This window comes from Xenopus tropicalis, chromosome 9 (assembly GCF_000004195.4).
Source record: "Xenopus tropicalis strain Nigerian chromosome 9, UCB_Xtro_10.0, whole genome shotgun sequence".
NCBI lineage: Eukaryota > Metazoa > Chordata > Amphibia > Anura > Pipidae > Xenopus > Xenopus tropicalis.
This window is the reverse complement of record NC_030685.2, coordinates 41,946,424-41,967,968: the sequence shown is the minus strand read 5'-3', so window position 1 is coordinate 41,967,968 and position 21,545 is coordinate 41,946,424. Positions and strand designations below refer to the sequence as shown.

General features: G+C 38.8%; 1 protein-coding gene across 1 annotated transcript in view; it reads right to left on the bottom strand.

Annotated features, from left to right (window-relative positions):
* Positions 1–21,545, bottom strand: part of pdap1 (PDGFA associated protein 1) — a 64,174-nt gene that overhangs the window by 27,605 nt on the left and 15,024 nt on the right. Inside the window, exons 2-3 of the mRNA NM_001114067.1 lie at positions 13,653–13,744; positions 3,744–3,845 (exon numbers count right to left, since the gene is read on the bottom strand). Coding sequence (NP_001107539.1) covers positions 3,744–3,845; positions 13,653–13,744 — 194 coding nt within the window. The remainder of the gene's footprint in view (positions 1–3,743; positions 3,846–13,652; positions 13,745–21,545) is intronic.

Sequence of the window (21,545 nt, the reverse complement as noted above, 5' to 3'; positions counted from 1 at the left end):
AGAAATCTCCATAAAACTATATATATTTGGTATTGGCACGTTCAGGAGACATGGGACTTTCCAAATCAGTTGTATATTTGCGCATAAAATAATTTTGGTTTCTAGTATGTGTGTTTATATTATGGAAAATTTGATTTTTTTTGCATTTTTAGACATTTAGAAGCCTATATCTTGTTACAGAATTTACACAAAATTTCTACCATATTTTGAAAGCTTAGGTTGTTCTGAAAAAAACAATATATTGTTTTCCTGGGTAAACTAAAAGTCCCCCCGAGGAAAGGCCCCTAAAGTGAAACAGTGCAAAATGTTCAAAAACTGTCTGGCAATACAAGTTCCGCTTTGACCAAAATGGCTGGCAGTAAAAGGGTTAAAGAAAGGTTTTTTTCATTTGCCAGAAAAGTTAATTAGCTCCTGACTGAGACTAGCGTGTATGACAGGGTCTTAGATTGCAAGCTCTACTAGGGCAGAAGTTTGTCTTGCAGGATATGCTGGCACTATATAAAAGTATAATAAGAATATGCCAGAATTAGTGTGTAATTCTACTTCTCTAACAAGATATATGGCTCTAAATACAAAAGATGACATTTTCACAATACAGAGAAATGTATGTAAAAAATGATTTTCTAAGCATAATAACACAATTGATTTTCAAAGCCCATTACAGCATGGTTATACCAAATACAGTGGTGTGAAAAACTATTTGCCCCCTTCCTGATTTCTTATTCTTTTGCATGTTTGTCACACAAAATGTTTCTGATCATCAAACACATTTAACTATTAGTCAAAGATAACACAAGTAAACACAAAATGCAGTTTTTAAATGAGGGTTTTTATTATTTAGGGAGAAAAAAAATCAAATCCAAACCTACATGGCCCTGTGTGAAAAAGTAATTGCCCCCTGAACCTAATAACTGGTTGGGCCACCCTTAGCAGCAATAACTGCAATCAAGCGTTTGCGATAACTTGCAACGAGTCTTTTACAGTGCTCTGGAGGAATTTTGGCCCACTCATCTTTTCAGAATTGTTGTAATTCAGCTTTATTTGAGGGTTTTCTAGCATGAACCGCCTTTTTAAGGTCATGCCACAACATCTCAATAGGATTCAGGTCAGGACTTTGACTAGGCCACTCCAAAGTCTTCATTTTGTTTTTCTTCAGCCATTCAGAGGTGGATTTGCTGGTGTGTTTTGGGTCATTGTCCTGCTGCAGCACCCAAGATCGCTTCAGCTTGAGTTGACGAACTGATGGCCGGACATTCTCCTTCAGGATTTTTTGGTAGACAGTAGAATTCATGGTTCCATCTATCACAGCAAGCCTTCCAGGTCCTGAAGCAGCAAAACAACCCCAGACCATCACACTACCACCACCATATTTTACTGTTGGTATGATGTTCTTTTTCCGAAATGCTGTGTTACTTTTACACCAGATGTAACGGGACACGCACCTTCCAAAAAGTTCAACTTTTGTCTCGTCGGTCCACAAGGTATTTTCCCAAAAGTCTTGGCAATCATTGAGATGTTTTTTAGCAAAATTGAGACGAGCCTTAATGTTCTTTTTGCTTAAAAGTGGTTTGCGCCTTGGAAATCTGCCATGCAGGCCGTTTTTGCCCAGTCTCTTTCTTATGGTGGAGTCGTGAACACTGACCTTAACTGAGGCAAGTGAGGCCTGCAGTTCTTTAGATGTTGTCCTGGGGTCTTTTGTGGCCTCTCGGATGAGTTGTCTCTGCGCTCTTGGAGTAATTTTGGTCGGCTGGCCACTCCTGGGAAGGTTCACCACTGTTCCATGTTTTTGCCATTTGTGGATAATGGCTCTCACTGTGGTTCGCTGGAGTCCCAAAGCTTTAGAAATGGCTTTATAACCTTTACCAGATGATAGATCTCAATTACTTTTGTTCTCATTTGTTCCTCAATTTCTTTGGATCTTGGCATGATGTCTAGCTTTTGAGGTGCTTTTGGTCTACTTCTCTGTGTCAGGTAGCTCCTATTTAAGTGATTTCTTGATTGAAACAGGTGTGGCAGTAATCAGGCCTGGGGGTGACTACAGAAATTGATATTGAAATTGAAAATTGAAATTGATAAACCACAGTTAAGTTATTTTTTTAACAAGGGGGGCAATCACTTTTTCACACAGGGCCATGTAGATTTGGAGTTTTTTTTCTCCCTTAATAACGTAAACCTCCATTTAAAAACTGCATTTTGTGTTCAATTATGTTATCTTTGACTAATAGTTAACGGTTTTTGATGAGCAGAAACATTTAAGTATGACAAACATGCAAAAGAATAAGAAATCAGGAAGGGGGCAAATAGTTTTTCACACCACTGTATGTATAGCTTTATGGAGATTCTAACCTTGTACATAGCGAAAACTCAAAATATGCACCAAAAACTTTTGTGAAATCAGACATAACAATGAACTGAAAACACTGCAAAATAACAGTCCTTCATTAGCTTTAAGCCAAATATATAGTTTTCTTTACAAATATCCAACTATCAAACCAAAAGGCAAATATTTATACAGCACTATATTTTCTACATATTCTGGGGTACAAAGATAAAATTACACAAAATAGGCAAAAAGGCAAATTTAGTAGGAGTCGGAGTCGTTTCATTTTTTGCCAACTCCGACTCCAGGTACCCAAAATTGCCTCCGACTCCGACTCAGTACTACTATTGCTATGTAAAATCGCTATATTTGTATCTTGCCTAATGAAAGTACTTTAACAGATAGTATTGGGCCCCAATACGTCTTCCTTTCAGTTCTCTAACCTCTTAAGTTAGTCAATGACTTAAGGGGGAAAACATGGGACATAACTGTGCAGTTAGTTTGTTTTTTATCCTTAGCACACAGGTCAGATTCAGAAACAAACAGCTATGTTCCATATGGCCCTCCCCCTCAAGTCACTGATTGATTACTGACTGATAACAGCAGGAGGAAGTAGTGTTCTGGCTATTATGTTAGTCATCTGTTCAGTCCAGCCTTTATAGATTACATTAGCTAACTGTATTGAAATTTTTTTTTTATTTTGAACAGCCTATTAACCCAGTTTCATTTTAACACTGAAATGTTCCTTTAAGAAGGATATTTAAAGAGTACAAAGACTTGCTAGTTGCTGTTGTAAGCAGCTGTTTTGCAACAATTTTGGGTGAACAAAAAGCAGTTATGCCAACATTACCACAGCTGGACACAATAGGTTATCCCTTTGGATATTCTTTTACAGTGCGATGTTACATTTTGATCAGATTCTCTGGCTATAGTTAGTATTAGCTGTCAAAATCCGAAACCGCAATATGATGAGCAGGTCAGTGGGTATTAATTTTGCCTTGCAGCACTGAGGTCCTGAGTTTAATCCCAGTGAGGCAAGAACTTGTATGTTCTCCATGAGATTCTGTGGGTTTCCTTTGGGTACTCCAGTTTTCTCCCACACTCGAAAAACATAAAGGTAAGTTAATTGGCTTGTATTTAACTTGACCAGGGAGTGTGTGAGATGTGTGTAATAGAGTGTGTAATAGACACCTTAGACTATAAGCTCCACTGGAACATGGACTGTGAATGATATATCTGTAAACCGCTACAAAAATGGGTCAACACTATATAAATTATATAATAATAATTATTAACGTGTATTGTCAGAGAACTTAAGTGTGAAAACTTTCTGGCAATGAAAGGGATAACATTTTCATCAACCACAATATTTTACAATTAGAACTTAAAACATTACATTTAATATTATAAACACTGTGCATACTTGATAGTCTTCATCTTCATCACTCTCATCTGAACTTTGGTCTTGCTTGTCTTTGCTTGGAAGTCCAGCTGCTCCCCCTCTGCTTTCTTCATATTCTGCTTCCTGCAACAAAAATATAGGTTATGAAAGATACACACACATATATATATATTATTATGGAAAAGTCTGATACCAAAGGTCATTTGAGGTAAAAGGTTAGGATTATTACACATGTACATGGGTTCTGAGCAAAAGATAGTCAAACCAACAGAACAAAGACAGTACTGGGTTTTTATAGACCTGTGATATGGTCGCATACAGCATAATTATGTATTAGTAGCGGTGTTACCAATTTGAACAATGAACTGTTCTTATGTCACACAACAGGTGGTACAACCCTCAAGGCCGAACCAAGGCTAGCTTCAGAACAGCATCCTTCCAAGTAACGGCATCCTTCCTTCATTCTGGTACCATTGGTACCGGAATGAGGGGTAACATGAATTGCTTCATGGACCACTGAAGGGGGGGGGGGGGTTGGGGGCATAGGAAATCTGTACACCAGGATTTATTTATCAATAAATGAGTGTATTGAAAATGTAGCCAATATAACGCTACAGTCCCTTGCTTAGACACTTCTCAAAGTTCTCAGTGGAGATCTTAACATTATGTAGCTTATATTTTTCTTTCAATAGTTTTTATTTGCTTTTTAACTTTTACAGAGCGGATATCAAGGTAAAGCATTTTCATAATAAATGACATATCCTGAGAGAATGGAAAAAAAGAGAGAAGGAAGAAAGAAAAAGATCCCATTTTAATAAACAATGGGTTAAAGGGTGAATAAAAAGAAATAGCACAATAAACATGTGAACTAAACATTGAGTTAACGGTTCTTTTAATCATTAGATCCAATAATCTTTAAGTAATAGTGCCTTTGAGGTCCCATAATGTAAGCATAATTCAAAATGATTAGCGTCTGTGGGAGTTTGGTTCATGTATAACCCAAATAAACTTTCCTTTTATTCTTATGTCTCTTAGTATTATTCTGTCTTTTATTTTAAGATGAAAATAGGTATAGGTTACTTGTATTTGGGAAAGAGTAGGTGTACCACGGTTCCCATACCTTCATAAATTTGCCATGTCTATCCGCAAGTATGCTAGTTATTCGTTCGTTAATCATGACCCAGTTCATTTTGTTCTTAAAGTGGGAAATGGGAATTTGGGTTGTTTTCCAAAATTTGGCAATTGTTATTTTGGCTGTCAGAAAGATAAAATGTATTAGTAGTCTAGTATAGTTGGGAAGGTTAGACAATCTGACGTTCAAGAGAGCGTTTTGAGGGTCTTTCCTCAGGTTTATTTGTGTTACAGAGTAAATAATATTATATATTCTAGACCAGAATCTCTGGACATTTGGGCATTCCCACCAAATATGAAACATAGAGCCAGTTTGTCCACATCTCCTAAAGCAATCCTTACTAAATTGGGGGTTTATCCTATGTAGGCGGGAGGGGACCATATACCAGCGCATAAGAACTTTTCATTGTTGGAAACCACATACAGTGTTTCTAGAACAGCTGGCTGTAGTTTGCCATATTTGGGTCCAACTTTCATCAGTAATCGTGGTATTAAGATCCTTATGCCATGCTTGGGTGTATGGTAAGGGATCTTGTGAATGTGTACTCAATAGCAAATTATACAGGTTGGAGATTAACCTTTTGGAATATGGGTATTTAATACAAACCAATTCAAAGTAAGTAGGGGTCAAGGTGGAATTATCTTTAATAACTGTTCGGATGAAATGGCTTATTTGTTGATAATGAAAGACCTCTGAGGGGGGTGGGTCATGGGTATTTTGTATCATTGGCCATGTCTTGAGACCCGATAGAGAATAGAAATTGTATATAAATTTAAATCCCTTTGACATCCACCATTGGAAGGCAGCAAAAGAGAGTCCCGGGGGAAAAAGCGGGTTACCGAATAGTGATGTTGCTGGGAGGGCTGGTGACATAAGTTTAGCAGAAAGTTTATGCCTATCCCAAACTGACATAGAGTGGGTCAAAAAGGGGTCCGGGTATTTAGGACGTTTTGAAGGGGGAGACCAAAGTAATGCGCATGGGGAGATTGGGTGTAATTGGTGTTTTAATATAGCAACCCATTTAGGAGGGTTAACAGCATGCATATGAATTAATGGGGTCAGTTGTGCTGCTGTATAATAGCTTTGTAGACAGGGGACACTCAAACCTCCTTGTTGCTTAGGCCTATACATAGTTTGTCGGGTTATTCTGGGATGCTAGTCTGCCCAGATAAATTTGAATATTTTTCTCTGCATGGTCTTGAGGTCTTTGTCCAAGATAGGGATTGGTAGCGTTCTAAACAGGTAAAGTATTTTGGGTAAGAGGGTCATTTTAAAAGCATGAATTCTCCCAAACCAGGATAAGTCCATCTTGGACCATGATTGTAAGTACTCTCCCGCCATTTTCCAAAGTTGTGGGTAATTATGCTGGTATAGTGTTGATGTGTGGGGCGGGATATTAACTCCTAAATAGTGTATAAAGGAGTTCTGCCATTTGAAGTCAAAGTTTAGTTTCAGTAGTTTGACGGTTTGATGTGGTAAAGTTATATTCAGGGCTTCTGATTTGCTGTGGTTTATAGTTAATCCCGATACATTCCCAAATGTGTCTAGTAAATGAATTAGGTTGGGTAGTGAGGTTAATGGTTTTGTTATGGTCATTAATATGTCGTCTGCGTATAGACATTGTTTGTGCATCGTTTGTCCAATTTGAGGGCCTGTAATGTTCTTATCTTGTCTGATAAGTTCAGCTAGAGGTTCGATCGCTAAAACGAATAGGATAGGAGATAGAGGGCATCCCTGTCTGGTTCCCCTTTCTATTGTAATTGGGTTCCCTCGGTATGGGCCCCATTTCGGGATGGCTTTGGGGAAGCGGTACAGGGATTTTCAGAATTGCAATGAAATGGGGTCCTATACCCCATTTATTCAATATAAAGTATAGATAATCCCACGAAATAGAATCAAACGCCTTGTGGATATCAATAGATAATAACATTCCTTGTTGTTTCGTGGTCTGAAAATTGTGTATGAGTTGTAGAGTTCTTCTTATATTATCTGGAGTTTGTCTGTTGAGAATGAAACCTGTTTGATCTAAATTAATCAGACCAGGGAGAAATTTATTGAGGCGATCAGCTAAAAATGTAGTTAATAATTTAATGTCAATGTTCATTACCGATATTGGTCTATAGTTTGTGCACCCCAAGTGATCTTTGCGGGGTTTCGGTATAAAGGATAGTTGCGCCTTTAATGATTCCTCATTGCATGTCTCGCCTAGTCTGATTGTATTAAACATATTTGTTAGGTGTGGGATTAGAAGAGCGGCAAGTTTTTTATAGTAAAGGCCTGAGAATCCATCCGGTCCTGGGGACTTAGCTATTTTCAGGTCCTTGATTGCTTTTGCTACCTCTTCATGTGTAATGTTAGCATCTAGTGATTTTGATTGTATGGCAGATAGTGTAGGAAGCTGTAACGTTGACAGTAGTTTGTTGGCGGTTGATGAAGGAAATGGTTTAGTATTAGTATATATTGAGGAGTAATATGTAGAGAATTCTTGTACTATTTTTGGGGGGTTGCTTGTTAAGCATCCTGTTCTCGTACGGATTGTAGTTGGTGGTGGGGTTTGGTAGGTTGATTGATTTAATTTTCTTGCTAGCATTGTTCCTATCTTATTACTTTGAGAGTAGAATCTTTGATTAGTCCATTGTAATTGTTTCTCAGTTACTTGAGATAAAAGGAGGTCTAAATCTGTACGCAGGCTGCTTATAGTAGCTTTCAAAGATGGAGAAGGCATAATTTGGTCTTGTCGTGTTGTATCCTGTAATTGCTGTTCTAGTTCTTTAATTTTCTGTATAGTTTGTTTTTTCTTTATGGAAGCTATTTTTATGATTTCCCCTCTTATTACTGTTTTGTGGGCTTCCCAGAGCGTAATAGGAGAGGAAACTGATCCTTGATTTTCAGCGAAGTAATTTTCAACTGCTTGTTTTATTGGTAGAAAGTTAGATTTGATTTTCAATAAGGAGTCATTCAGCCGCCAATTGAACTCCCTAGGTCTCTGCCATAAACTAGTAAGTGTGAGGGAAGTAGGAGAATGATCTGACCAGGGGGTAGTCAGAATATGGGCTTTGCAAACATTAGGGATTCATATTTGGGATACTAATATATGGTCTATTCGTGAATAAGAACCGTGTGGATTTGAATAATATGTGTACTCTCTTGAGTGTGGGTGGAGTTCCCTCCATGTATCAATTAGGTTGTAATGTAGCAGCGTTTTCTTTAGTCGGGTTGGGGAATCTGTTGTCAGCTGTGGGTGTGGAGTGTTAGGATGTGATTTATCCCAGCATGTATCTAAAACCATATTGGTATTTCCGGCTAGTATAATAGGGCCTGAGTGACATTCGGCTATTTTCTGAAGAAAGTGGTCGAAAGTCATTTTGCTGTGTGTTAGGTGCATAATAAGTGGCTATAGTAATTGGGGAATCGAATATTTCCCCTATCAGGATGAGGTACCTGCCTTGATTGTCCCGGACTTGTTGTAGCTTATATTTTTAATTCACAGTGTTTGTTGATAAATAAGTCCTGGCGTTGATGGTCTTTTTTGGTAAAATACTTAACTTTTAAACTCGGCTAATTTGCCGAGCACCAGGGTTCTGTGAAACAAGCGAAGTGCTAATTTATGAAGTTATAGTGAAATGGCCATCCTGTGTGAAATCTGTAGCCGGTATAGCTAAGAACAATAGCGATTCTGACCCAACTATTATAAACCCTTTCATAAAAACTTTCTATTATATGCTTAATAATGAAATAATGCCCCAATATTGTGTCCAACATAAGTGGAAGAGTAATCTGTCTGCTGCATAAAGAATAGCCATTAAGTTGCTAAAAGAATTTATAATGAACTACAGTTATCATAAAGATGAATTGCTGAGTTATCTGATACAGTCAGATTCAGCAAATTGTCAATGGAAGCTTTAAATTAAAAAAATAAATGAATAAAATTATAAATAAAATGTGCAATTGAATAATCCTAAACAGAAAATTGCACACATAGGTGCTTGGTTAGATCAAGATCAATGCGGCATAAGCTTATTACTGACTTTTATGTATTGTAACAATTGAAATAAGTGATACATGTTGAAACATGTTTATTCAGCTTTGTAGGATTATACATATGTAACAGTTCAAGAGAAACATATGATTGTCCATATCAGTGGTTCTCAACCTTCCTAATGCCACACCCCTTTAATACAGTTCCTTATGTTGTGGTGACTCCCCAATAGAGATGTAGCGAACCTCACAAAAAAAGTTCGCGAACCCGTTCGCGAACTTCTGCCAAAAAGTGCGAACCCCATAGACTTCAATGAGAAGGCGAACTTTAAAACCTAGAAAAGCCATTTCTGGCCAGAAAACTGATTTTAAAGTTGTTTAAAGGGTGCCACGACCTGGACAGTGGCATGCAGGAGGGGGATCAAGGGCAAAAATTTCTCTGAAAAATACATTGTTGACACAACATTGCGTTTTGTGCTGTAAAGGGCAGAAATCACACTACATTTCTAAACTTGTGTAATAAACTGCTTTTACAAGGACTATTGGGTTACAGCAGATGAGATCAGCAGGACAGCTGTCCCCAGCAGCTACATACAGAGCAATAGAAAGTAGATTACTAGTCAGCAAAGCTACCTAAACTGTCCCTCAAATCCCTGCACAGCTCTCTCCCTATGCTAACTCAACAAGCACACACAGGCGGAATGTAAAATGGCTGCTGGGCTTCGGTTTATATATGGAAGGGAGTGGTCCGGGGGTGGTCCAGGAGGGAGAGCTGCCTGATTGGCTGCCATGTATCTGCTGGCTCTGGGGTGAGAGGTCAAAATTTGGCTCCAGCTAAGGCGAACCCAAAATTGCGAACATCGCTAAAAGTTCGCAAACTTGCGAACACCCGATTTTCGTGCGAATTAGTTCTCCGGCGAACAGTTCGCTACATCTCTACTCCCCAACCATAAAATTATTCCTAAGACCATCGGATGGTCTTAGTCGACCCCTGTGATCTGTGAAAGGGTTGTTCGACCCCCAAAGGGGACCCAACCCACAGGTTGAGAACCACTGGTCCATATGCATCACATTGTTGTATTACAGTGACACCTATATCTATATACAATATATATCAAATTGTCCGCACTCCCTTTAAATGTCCAGTAATCTCTCATGATCGGGTGCTGCATATAGTTGTAGCAAACATTTTTCTCCAGATACAATGCGCACTCCGCTTATATTCAATCCAATTTATTGCTACATAAAATTACATTGACGTTTCGGTCCTGGTCTAGGACCTTTATCAAGATGTTACACACAATAAAATACACTTCTCCCTTTAAAGGTAACATAACCCCGCCCACCCAGGTAAGCATCAATGATCATACCCTTCACCTCCCGGACCATGGATTCATAAATCCCACTATATTCTTTTTTTTTTTTTTTTTCATTAAATTTTTTTTATTGTTTTATAGCAATCTTTACAGTAGTTCACGTTTCAGACAGAAAATTGCATTCTTTTTTGTTTTTTACAATAGTCTATACATATGAAGTAATATCCAAGTGTTACAAATTGCAAAAACAATATCCAATTCAGTAGTAACAATGCAAATATATTTCCATACGTGTATATACCCTAATGTGTTTCTCAGTTTCAGAAAAGAACCGGGGAAACAAGGGGTAGTTAGTAACCGAGGGGTATGGTATTAAATCGCTTTAACATAAATCGCTTTAATAACATTTCACTACAATCAGGCAGATAATATCGAAGTGGAAAGTAATCCTCCAAACCTATAATCAATCCACGGTTGCCAAATTTTGAGGAACAATGGGTATTTATCTAGGGCAATACTAGTTAGCTTCTCATTTACAAATATCCAGTTGATTTTAGGTTTAAATAGATTATAGTTAATAGCAGGGGACTTCCAGGACCTCGCCAATACTTGCCTTGCGGCTAAGAATATCTGGTTGATTAATTTCTGCTGTGCCTTAGTCACCCCTTGAACTGGTGCTCCCAGTAATGCCTCATATGGGTTTTTTTTTAAGTTCACATTTAACACTGCAAGTATCATGTTATATACCCGTATCCAGTATCTAATTGCTTGCGGACATGTCCACCATATATGGACCATAGTACCTGGTATGGAGCACCCTCTAAAGCAGTTTTCGCTGGTGTTGGGATAAATATGTGCAAGTTTCTTAGGAGTAAGATACCATCTAAAAAGAACTTTGTAACCTGCTTCCAGTAGAATCGTATTGTTTGAGCTATTCCGTATATTGTCCCATATTTTCTTCCAGTCAGATTCCCCTAGGGTTTTGTTTAGTTCTTTGTTCCATGACTTAATATATTGAAGGTTTAATAGGTCCTTAGGAGAAATCCCACTATATTCTTATAGAACATAATCATAGAGATACAGGAGAAAAAAAAAAAGAAAACTAAACAAATGCAAACAAATTTAAGAAAATATCTGGAATTATACATATACTTTATCAGATATACATATGGCAGGGCTTATCGTTGCATATTAGATGTTATGACTCAATCTATCATACAGGTAAGTAACAGTTCAAGGAACAATATTTATTAAGGTCTTTTGGAGCCAAGGTCTCCCAACTTCTTCATCCAAAAGAATTCTCGTTGCAGTGGCAACCTAGATTGCCACCCTGTTTAGGCATGGGTATGTGGTCAATAGCGATATATTTTAAGGTTGGTAATCGATGATCTACCTCCAGAAAGTGCTTAGCTACTGGTGTTGAGGACTTATTATCCCGAAAGGCTGTATTAATAGCCGATCTATGTGCATCCATACGTAGCCTCAACATCAAATCAGTTTTACCCACATATGACAATCCGCACAAACAGGTAATATTACGTGTTTAGTTGTACACGTGATATGATGCCTAATTTTAAATCTCAGCCACGTCCTTGGATGGGTAAAACTGGTGCCCAGAGTCATATTACGGCATGAGGTACAAGTAGGGCATCTAAAACATCCCAGTTTGTTGGTAACATTTAACCGGATCACTCACCACTAACAGATCTCTTAAGCTCCTGCCTCTGCGGTATCCCATAACTGGGGGGTTAGGGCATAATGTCCCCAAAGAATCATTAGCTCTGATAATAACCCAATTAGTTTGTAAAGATTGCCCCAGATCCTGGGAAATTTAATTGTACTCAGTAGAAAAGACCAACCTCATATTTGTCATTCTTTTTCCTTTCCTCATTATTTCCAATAACATTCCTGGCTCTTTCTAGAGCTGATCCCACCTCCTTCTCACTGTAACCGTGCTATAAAAACCTCAATTTCAAATCAGATAGCTGCTGTTCACATATACTGGGATCAGAGTTATTTCTCAAAACTCTACAAAATTGCGACAATGGTAGTGACCGCTTAATTATACAACGAATATCCTACCTTTGAGTCTACAATTTTAAGCTGCAAATCCAAGAACTGTACAATTAAATTTCTTCTTGAACTGTTACTTACCTGTAAGATAGATTGAGTCATAACATCTAATGTGCAACAATAAGCCCTGCCATATGTATATCTGATAAAGTATATGTATAATTCCAGATATTTTCTTATATGTCATCATATTTGTTGCATTTGTTTAGTTTTCTTTTTTGTTCTGTATTTTCTATAAGAATATAGTGGGTTGTATATTTTGGCTCTATTTGATGATTTGAGTTCAGATAGGTTGTGAGTTGATTTATAAATCCATGGTCCGGGAGGTGAAGGGTATGATAATTGATGCTTACCTGGGTGGGCGGGGTTATGTTACCTTTAAAGGGAGGAATTTTTTATATGTGTATTTTATTGTGTGTAACATCTTGATTAAGGTCCTTGACCAGGGCCGAAACATCAATGTAATTTTATATAGCAATAAATTGGATTGAATATAAGCGGAGTGCACATTGTATCTGGAGAAAAATGTGTGTGTGTATATATATATATATATATATATATATATATATATATATATATATATTGTAAGCGAGATCAGACATACAGACAGTCCTTTAGGTGAACACCTTTTCCATTTTATTGTGTATAGTGACTGACTCTGGTATCCAGCAGGAGCATAAGCAAAACAAAAGTAAACAAAACCCTTGCCACACTTGGGCTCTAACTAATACACAGGGTGCTTCCCTCTCTATTACCGGTCCTCTACTGGGATTGCCGGCTAAACCAAAAACACAACTCCCCAGAGTCACAGTACCTGTTGAGAGTCCTTCTGTTTGGGAGAAAATGCTCCAAGCTGCTTCAAGCAGGCACAGATCCTCACACAGCAAATTCAGTCCTCAGTCTCAGCTGTAGCCCCTCACTCTCTGACTGCAGGCATATCTAGTCTGCTAATTATTCCCCAGGGGTGATTCCTTTGGGAAATTAACCCATTCAGCACCACTATACATGAGGGAGTAGGAGATGAACCTAGGGGAAATATATCTCCCTTCCGCCTGTTTACCTGTTACCGGTTCACAATATTATATATATATATATATATTTCCCTGACGAAAGTCCCAAGTGCGGACTGAAACGTTGGTATTAAATCTTCACCGTTTGCATCATAACTGCTTTGATGGTTTGATTTGACTCCGTGTGAAAATCCTATGAGTGCTGACACTTTGTTGATATATATATATATACATATATATATATATATATATATATATACATATATATATATATATATATATATATAATTTTAATAAATGTTTAAATTAATAAAATAAATGTTTAAATTAATGTATATTAAGTTTTATCTAAGTCGCAGAGATTTAAATGTTCTTATTATACTGTATTAAATTAACTTCAGTATTTTTAAATCATACATACCTGAGCCTTTTCATTTTCCGCTTTTATCTGTGCATCAATTTCCTCAGGGCTTGTGTACTGCCTCACCCGGCCCTTGTGGCCTCCTTTTTTACCTGTGAAAATACATTCCTTTACAACCAGTGGACAAAAAAACCTGATACTACAAAAAAAATCACCATATAAATAAATCTTTAAATTGTGTAATAAAGTGGAATGACACAGGGAAATAAGTATTTAACACATGAAGAAAAGGAGGTGCAAAAATGGCATGGAATTCCAAGAAACCTGCTGAAATCTGTCCGAAAGGATTTTCATGGGGTTAGACACAGAAGGAAAATGGAACATCTTTAAAACATTGCTTTGCAGGTATACACAACAGTATAAACCCCTTGTAAGCAAGGAGGGGCATCGCAAAGCAAAACTTTTATGGCTGAATAAAAGTGTTAGTGTCGAGGTTGGTAAGAAAAAACGTGCTTTTAAAGCATTCAAGTTAGCTGGGACAGCAGAAACTTTCATCAGGTACAAGGAAGCAAATAAAGCATGCAAAAAAGCTATCAAGCAAGCTAAAATAGAAATGGAAAGGGATATTTCAGCTAGGAGTAAAAAGAATCCAAAATTATTTTTTAATTATGTGAATAGTAAAAAAATGAAGCAAGAAGGGGTGGGAACTAGTGCTGGGCGGTATACCGGTATATACCGAACACCTTTTTTTTTTTTTTTTAAAAAATGATAAAATTTTTTAACTTACCGGCATACCGGTGTGGGCGCCTCCTGGCAATTTTTCTTACTATTTCCGGGTTGTGCGCGCTGACGTTACGCGCGCAATCCGGAAATAGTAAGAAAAATTGCCAGGAGGCTCTGTGAGCTGTCGGGGGTGCCTGCGGCTGCCTGGCCAGTAAGTTATATTTATGTGAAGGGGATGGGGGGGTGTTTGGGGTGGGGGGTGCGGATGGGGGGGTGTTTGGGGTTGGGGTGGTCACCTAATCATGCATGGGGAAAAAAAAATACCGTCAAATACCGTGATACCGATATAATAAAAAAAATACCGTGATATAAATTTTTGGTCATACCGCCCAGCACTAGTGGGAACCTTATTATCACGGGGGGGGGGGGGGGTAAGTTGGTTGATGAGAACGGGGGAAAAAGCTGAAATTTTGAACTCTTATTTTTCATCTGTCTATACATCTGAGGAGCCAGATAATGAAGGCTTCCCTTTTAATATGCCCAGTTCTAGTAATTTAGCTACTGATGCATGGGTCTCTCGGGAGGAAATTCAAAAGAGACTTGAACATGTAAAGGTAAACAAAGGTCCAGGGCCGGATGGGATTCATCCCAGGTTATTAAATGAGCTGAGCGCTGTGATTGCCAAACCTCTTCACTTAATTTTTCAGGATTCATTGAGGTCTGGCATGGTGCAGAGAGACTGGCGGATTGCTAATGTGGTGCCATTATTTAAAAAGGGATCCCGTTCTCAGCCTGAAAACTATAGGCCTGTTAGTCTGACATCAGTAGTAGGAAAAATTTTGGAAGGGGTAATAAGGGATAGGGTACTTGAATACATTGCAGTTCACAATACTATTAGTTTGTGCCAGAATGGTTTTATGCGTAACAGATCTTGCCAGACTAATTTAGTCGCCTTTTATGAGGAGGTGAGTAGGAACCTCGATGCTGGAATGGCAGTTGATGTCATCTACTTGGACTTTGCTAAAGCGTTTGATACAGTACCTCACAGAAGGTTAATGATCAAATTAAGGAATATTGGCCTAGAACATAATATTTGTAATTGGATAGAGAACTGGCTGAAGGATAGAGTACAAAGAGTGGTGGTAAATGGAACATTTTCTAATTGGACCAGTGTGGTTAGTGGAGTACCGCAGGGGTCAGTCCTTGGTCCTTTGCTTTTTAACTTGTTTATTAATGACCTGGAGGAGGGCATATAGAGTACTGTTTCTATTTTTGCTGATGACACAAAATTGTGCAAAACTATAAGTTCCATGCAGGATGCTGCCGCTTTGCAGAGCGATTTGACAAAATTAGAAAACTGGGCAGCAAACTGGAAAATGAGGTTCAGTGTTGATAAGTGCAAAGTTATGCATTTTGGTAGGAATAATATAAACGCGAACTATCTACTGAATGGTAGTGTGTTGGGGGTATCCTTAATGGAGAAGGATCTAGAGGTTTTTGTTGATAAGTTGTCTAATTCCAGGCAGTGTCATTCTGTGGCTACTAAAGCAAATAAAATGCTGTCTTGTATAAAAAAGGGCATTGACTCAAGGGATGAGAACATAATTTTGCCCCTTTATAGGTCCCTGGTAAGGCTTCACCTTGAGTATGCGGTGCATTTTGGGCTCCAGTCCTTAAGAGGGATATTAATGAGCTGGAGAGAGTGCAGAGACGTGCAACTAAACTGGTTAAGGGGATGGAAGATTTAAACTATGAGGTGAGACTGTCGAGGTTGAGGTTGTTTTCTCTGGAAAAGAGGCGCTTGCGAGGGGACATGATTACTCTGTACAAGTACATTAGAGGGGATTATAGGCAGATGGGGGATGTTCTTTTTTCCCATAAAAACGATCAACGCACCAGAGGTCACCCCTTTAGATTAGAGGAACGGAGCTTCCATTTGAAGCAGCGTAGGTGGTTTTTCACGGTGAGGGCAGTGAGGTTGTGGAATGCCCTTCCTAGAGATGTGGTAATGGCAGATTCTGTTAATGCCTTTAAGAGGGGCCTAGATGAGTTCTTGAACAATCAGAATATCCAAGGCTATTGTGATACTAATATCTACAGTTAGTACTAGTGGTTGTATTTATAGTTTATGTATGTGAGTGTATAGATTGGTAGGTGTGGGTTAGGTGTGCTGGGTTAACTTGGATGGGTTGAACTTGATGGACACTGGTCTTTTTTCAACCCTATGTAACTATGTATATGTATTTAGAAATCAATCCTGCCCCCTATCAGTGCAAATTAATATCATCTGGTTTAGTTATAACTGATGGCCTATAAAAAGTTTCTCATTACCAAGGTATCACACAAGAAGCATCTCATGATGGGTAAATCAAAGAACTCTTTCAAGACCTTTGTAACCTTATTGTTGCAAAACATACTGACAGCATTGGTTACAGACATATTTCTAAGATCCTGAATGTTCCAGTGAGCACCATTTGGACCAAGTGCTCCTTGCAAGATTTCTGACAGAGGAGTCAAAAGAATAATCATAACAGTTGTCCAAGAGCCAAGGATCACTTACGGAGGAGCTTCAGAAAGACCTTGAATTAGCAGATACAGTTGTTTCAAAGAAAACAATAGGTAATGCACTCAACCGAACATGGCCTCTATGCACGCTCGCCACGCAAGACTCCACTTCTGAAGAAAAAGCATGCTGAAGCTGATTTCATGTTTGCGGCACAACATTTGGACAAGCCTATTGAATTCTAGGAAAATATACTCTGGTCAGATGAGACCAAAATTTAACTCTTTGGATGTCATTGTACACACCATGTTTGGAGGAGAAATGGCACTGCACCAACCCAAAATGCTCATGGTGTGGGGCTGTTTTTCAGCATATGGTACTTAAAGGACTTTATTTGAAGGAAGGATGAATGGAGAAATGTACTGGGACATTTTTGAAAAGAATCTCTGTTGCTACTTACCAGGACACTGAAGATGAAACAAGGTTATATAATCATTGAATTAAAAGTTATTTTTTTTTTTTTTTTTAATTGTTTTTATTATTTTTTTTTTTTTTTTTTGCGTAACAGTTGGGTTTCATACATACAAGGTAGTGTCCTTCGCAGACAAAATAATGTAACTTGAAACTTGGTACAGAAAATATCAGTTGTACAGTTGTACAGACACATAATTTAAACGACAGGGTAGTCGGCTGTCTCACACTTAGGTGTGCCGGACTACCATGAGTATGTTATGATGAAAATCCGATTTATACTTAAGTTGGAACAAGTGAGGATATGTAATACGAAGTTTTCCAATAAAACCAGTAAAATAAAGAGAAAAGAAAGGAAAAGAAGAGAACTATTTACATTTCAGTTCACCGGCTCTGGATTTGACTATTTGAAGTACCTGTTTTCTGTTGCAATGTGGATCCTGGGAGGCAGCATTGGTTAGTTTCCTTCTGGAGACTTTGTGGCTTGTAGTAGGGGATTGGTACCTCTGAGGCTCTCTTGGTCGTACCAAGTTGTATGTTTAAATGTGTCCACTGTCAATTGTCTGATGTCTGGGGGGAGGTTCATGATATAGGTTGACCATACGTCAAAGAATCTGTGTGTTTGGGTGGTTTTGTTAGTTGAGGCCTCAAGCCAGTCCATGTGAAAAAGAAAATGCATTTTTCTTTTGATAAGGTTCATGGATGGCGGTGTGGTTGATAACCATTCTTGGATTATGGCTTTTCTGGTTGCTGCCGCTAGTTTTCCTGCTAGTGTTCTGTTAGTTTTGGTTATCTGTTGTCCCCCTTTTATTTTGCTAAAAACGGCCCATTCGATGTCTGGTGTAAAATTTTGTTTTGTCAGTTGATGCCAATAGTCATATACCTTTGTCCATAGGGGTTGAATGATTGGACATTGCCAAATACAGTGGGATAGGGTGCCTTCGTCTTTTTTGCACCTCAAGCATTTAGAGTCCTCAAGTAGCCCCATTTTGAATCTCCGTGAGGGGGTGAGGTAGGATTGGTGTAGTAATTGTAGGGTCATAATTTGGTACTGACTGGAGGGAGTGAGTCTCATGGCATATGAATGAAGTTTGAGGATATGCTGTCCGTCAGTGTTTGGGATAATGTCTGTCCATTTCCTCAAAGGTGTGTTTTTATGTGAATGATCTAGATCTAGTCTGATAAGTCTATGGATAGATGCTGTGGAGTGGTAGGTGTTGACTCCTTTCCATATATGATTTAGGGGGCTGGTGAGATCTTTCTCTGTTAGTTGCCGCAAAATTTCTCTCGCATAGTGGGTAGCTTGTGTGAAATAGAAGTGTTGGGTTCGGAGAAAAGGGAATTTAGCAGTTGCTTCTGAGAATGTCATGGGGGAGAGTTTTCTGTTAAGTATGTCTCTGATGCAGTGAAGTCCCTCTTGTTTCCATTTTGCAAAAATGTTTGTCATTAAGCCACTGGGAAAATTCTTATTTCCTGTCCAGGGTAGGTATAGAGAAAGATTTTGGGTAATTTTATGTTGATGTCTGGTTGTATGCCAGGCTTTGTATGTATGGGCGAATAGCGGGTTATTTTTTTGATTGATTGTTAGTTCGTTTGGGGGTAGGTGGAGGAGGGAGTTGAGGTTTGTTGTTTCCATGAGGCTGTTTTCGATTTCTAGGTTACTATATGTATCGGTGTTATATATCCAGTCTCCGACGTGACGTAAGAGGGCGGCTGTGTTGTAGGTATGTAGATTTGGGAAATTAATGCCTCCATTAATTTTCTTTTGTTGGAGTTTGTGCATAGCGATTCTAGGTCTTTAGCCTGTCCATATGGATTCTCGAAATATTTTGTTTGCTAGTTTGAGGTCTTTTTGCCTAAGGTAATAAGGTAACATTTGGATCTTATATAGTAGTGCGGGGAAATACATCATTTTTATGAGGTAGGCTCTGCCTAGAAAGGTTAAATTTGTTGTCTTCCATTTATTTAGTTCACGCTGGAGATCTAGAATAGCTTGAGTTATGTTTAGTTTGTATGTGTCGGAGTGATGGTTCGTGAATTTGATACCCAAGTATGTAATATGGTGTTGGGCTTTTTTGAAGGGGAAGTTGTGTGTCCAGTCAGAGGTGTGGGCATGTTTTAGCTTTATAGCTTCTGATTTGTCGTAATTGATTTTTAGGCCCGTGAAGGTTGTGTATCTGTTAATGGTCTCAAGGACTATTGGGATGTCTTGGCTGGGTTTGCCGATGAATAAGAGGATATCATCTGCAAAGGCTACAATCTTGTGGCGTGAATGAATTAAAAGTTATTTAAAAAAAAAAAAAAAAAAAAAAAGTAAAATGTGCAGTCTGTGCTTTAAGTTGTAGTTCATCTCCATGAACATTATTCAGTGACCCTTTCTGCCAGTACAAACCACAGCAACTTCCCCCCTTCCTTTAAAGTAGACATATCATGTAAAAATTAAGAATGTACCAGTGAGTTATACTCCTCTAAATATAGGATTGTGCTTACAAAAGTTGTGTTTCGGACTGATTTATTGAGAAATTCCACCAAAACCCCACTAGTCCCGCCCATCTGTTCCACTTCCTGCTGGCTGAATTCTCTGGATGTGCAGGGAAGCTGGGGCACTCCGTACACTGCACTGTAGGATAGGAGCCAATCAGCAGCTAGGCTGACCTGATAGTGAACTGAAGTATGTCTTTGCTTGCGTGAGTGCAGGGCTGTGATCGGCTCTCCCCCTCCTACTGTGCTTCTGGCAGGGACGGTTAGGACACGCCCACGCTTCATTTGAAACACAGATGGAGAACTGATAGGATCTATAGGGAGCTCCAATAAAGGGGCCATTTTTACAAACTGTATTCAATTTTAGACCAGTGTGAAACCAGCACCATATATTATCCATAACTGCCTACAAAATTATGTTTTTTTTTTCCATTTATCCAATACATCTCCTTTAACTTTGTCATCAGTACTAATGTGTACCATAATTCCAGGTCTTCCCCATCCATTCCCAATTATCTGCCAAAAAGAACCTGGTCTACCACATGCCAATGTCTTGCTTCAGGTAAACAATGGACAGCTCTGCATGTAGAGTCCTTGCAAAAGATTGCCCTATTCACTTTTAAAATAACCAAATCTCCTATTAATACAAGTTTCCCTTCCTTCTTGGCACGTGTCACCCTAACCAAAATAGAGCAGCTGCTCCCAGAGTGCTCTATACATGCACGTTCAGAGCTGCCCCCAACATATTCACCAAAATGGGGCAAATCTATTGTATTGGTATCCTCCTTACCCTTTTTAGAGATTCATTGAGTAACACCAACAAACCCACTAACCCCCTCATCCTTAAACTGTTTTTTTTCTAATACCAAATGAAATGAATATGAGTGCTCTATATTAGGACATACTTATTAAAAACTGCTCATACACACTACAGGAGTTTTCATGCACGTACAGAATGCATTTATTGGAAGATAAAAAAAAAAAAATCAGAAATGGAAACAAGTCACACATGCGCCATAAAAACCAAGGCAATGGCATAATGGCATAAACAATAGAAGCAGCTTTCCCATTTCACAGACTATTTACACATCAAACTGGCTAAATCTATCTGATTCTGGGAGCTGCATTTTACAAATAGCTTGGGGCTGTTAATTTAGCATCCTTCTAAAAAGGTATCTTATCCTGCCACTGATGTCGCACCACCGCACGTCACACATAGCACCGCCAAGACTGCTTGTCACACCGGCGGATCCGGCGCCTGTGCAATGAAAGCTGGAATAGTGTTAAAAATATGCACTTAAAAAAACTGCCATCCATAAAGAATTCCGATTCACCAAGTAGGTGCTACAGACCAGGAAGCACACAGCGGCGGATCCGGCCCGCCCGCGCACCGCCCCCTGCATCGCCCAAGCATTCACACGGCGCGCCGCCAGGACTACTCGTCACACGTGCGCGCCGCTCACCCCCCACAACGAGTTGCGCCGTGTGTGAATCCTTGGGAGATGCACGGGTTGGGGCACGCCGCGCTCGGGCGCCGGTGTGTGCTTCCTGGTCTGCACCTACTTGGAGAATCGTAATTCTTTATGGATGGCAGTTTTTGTAAGGTACATATTTTTAACGCTATTTCAGCTTTCATCGATAGCTAAGCTGTATATATATATCATCATACATAGATCTTAATAAAACACACACATGATACCACATTTATAAATGTACTTGTTAAAAAAAAATTGGGCAGAGTTTGTAAAGATTTCGGGGTTGCAGTACTCTTTTGC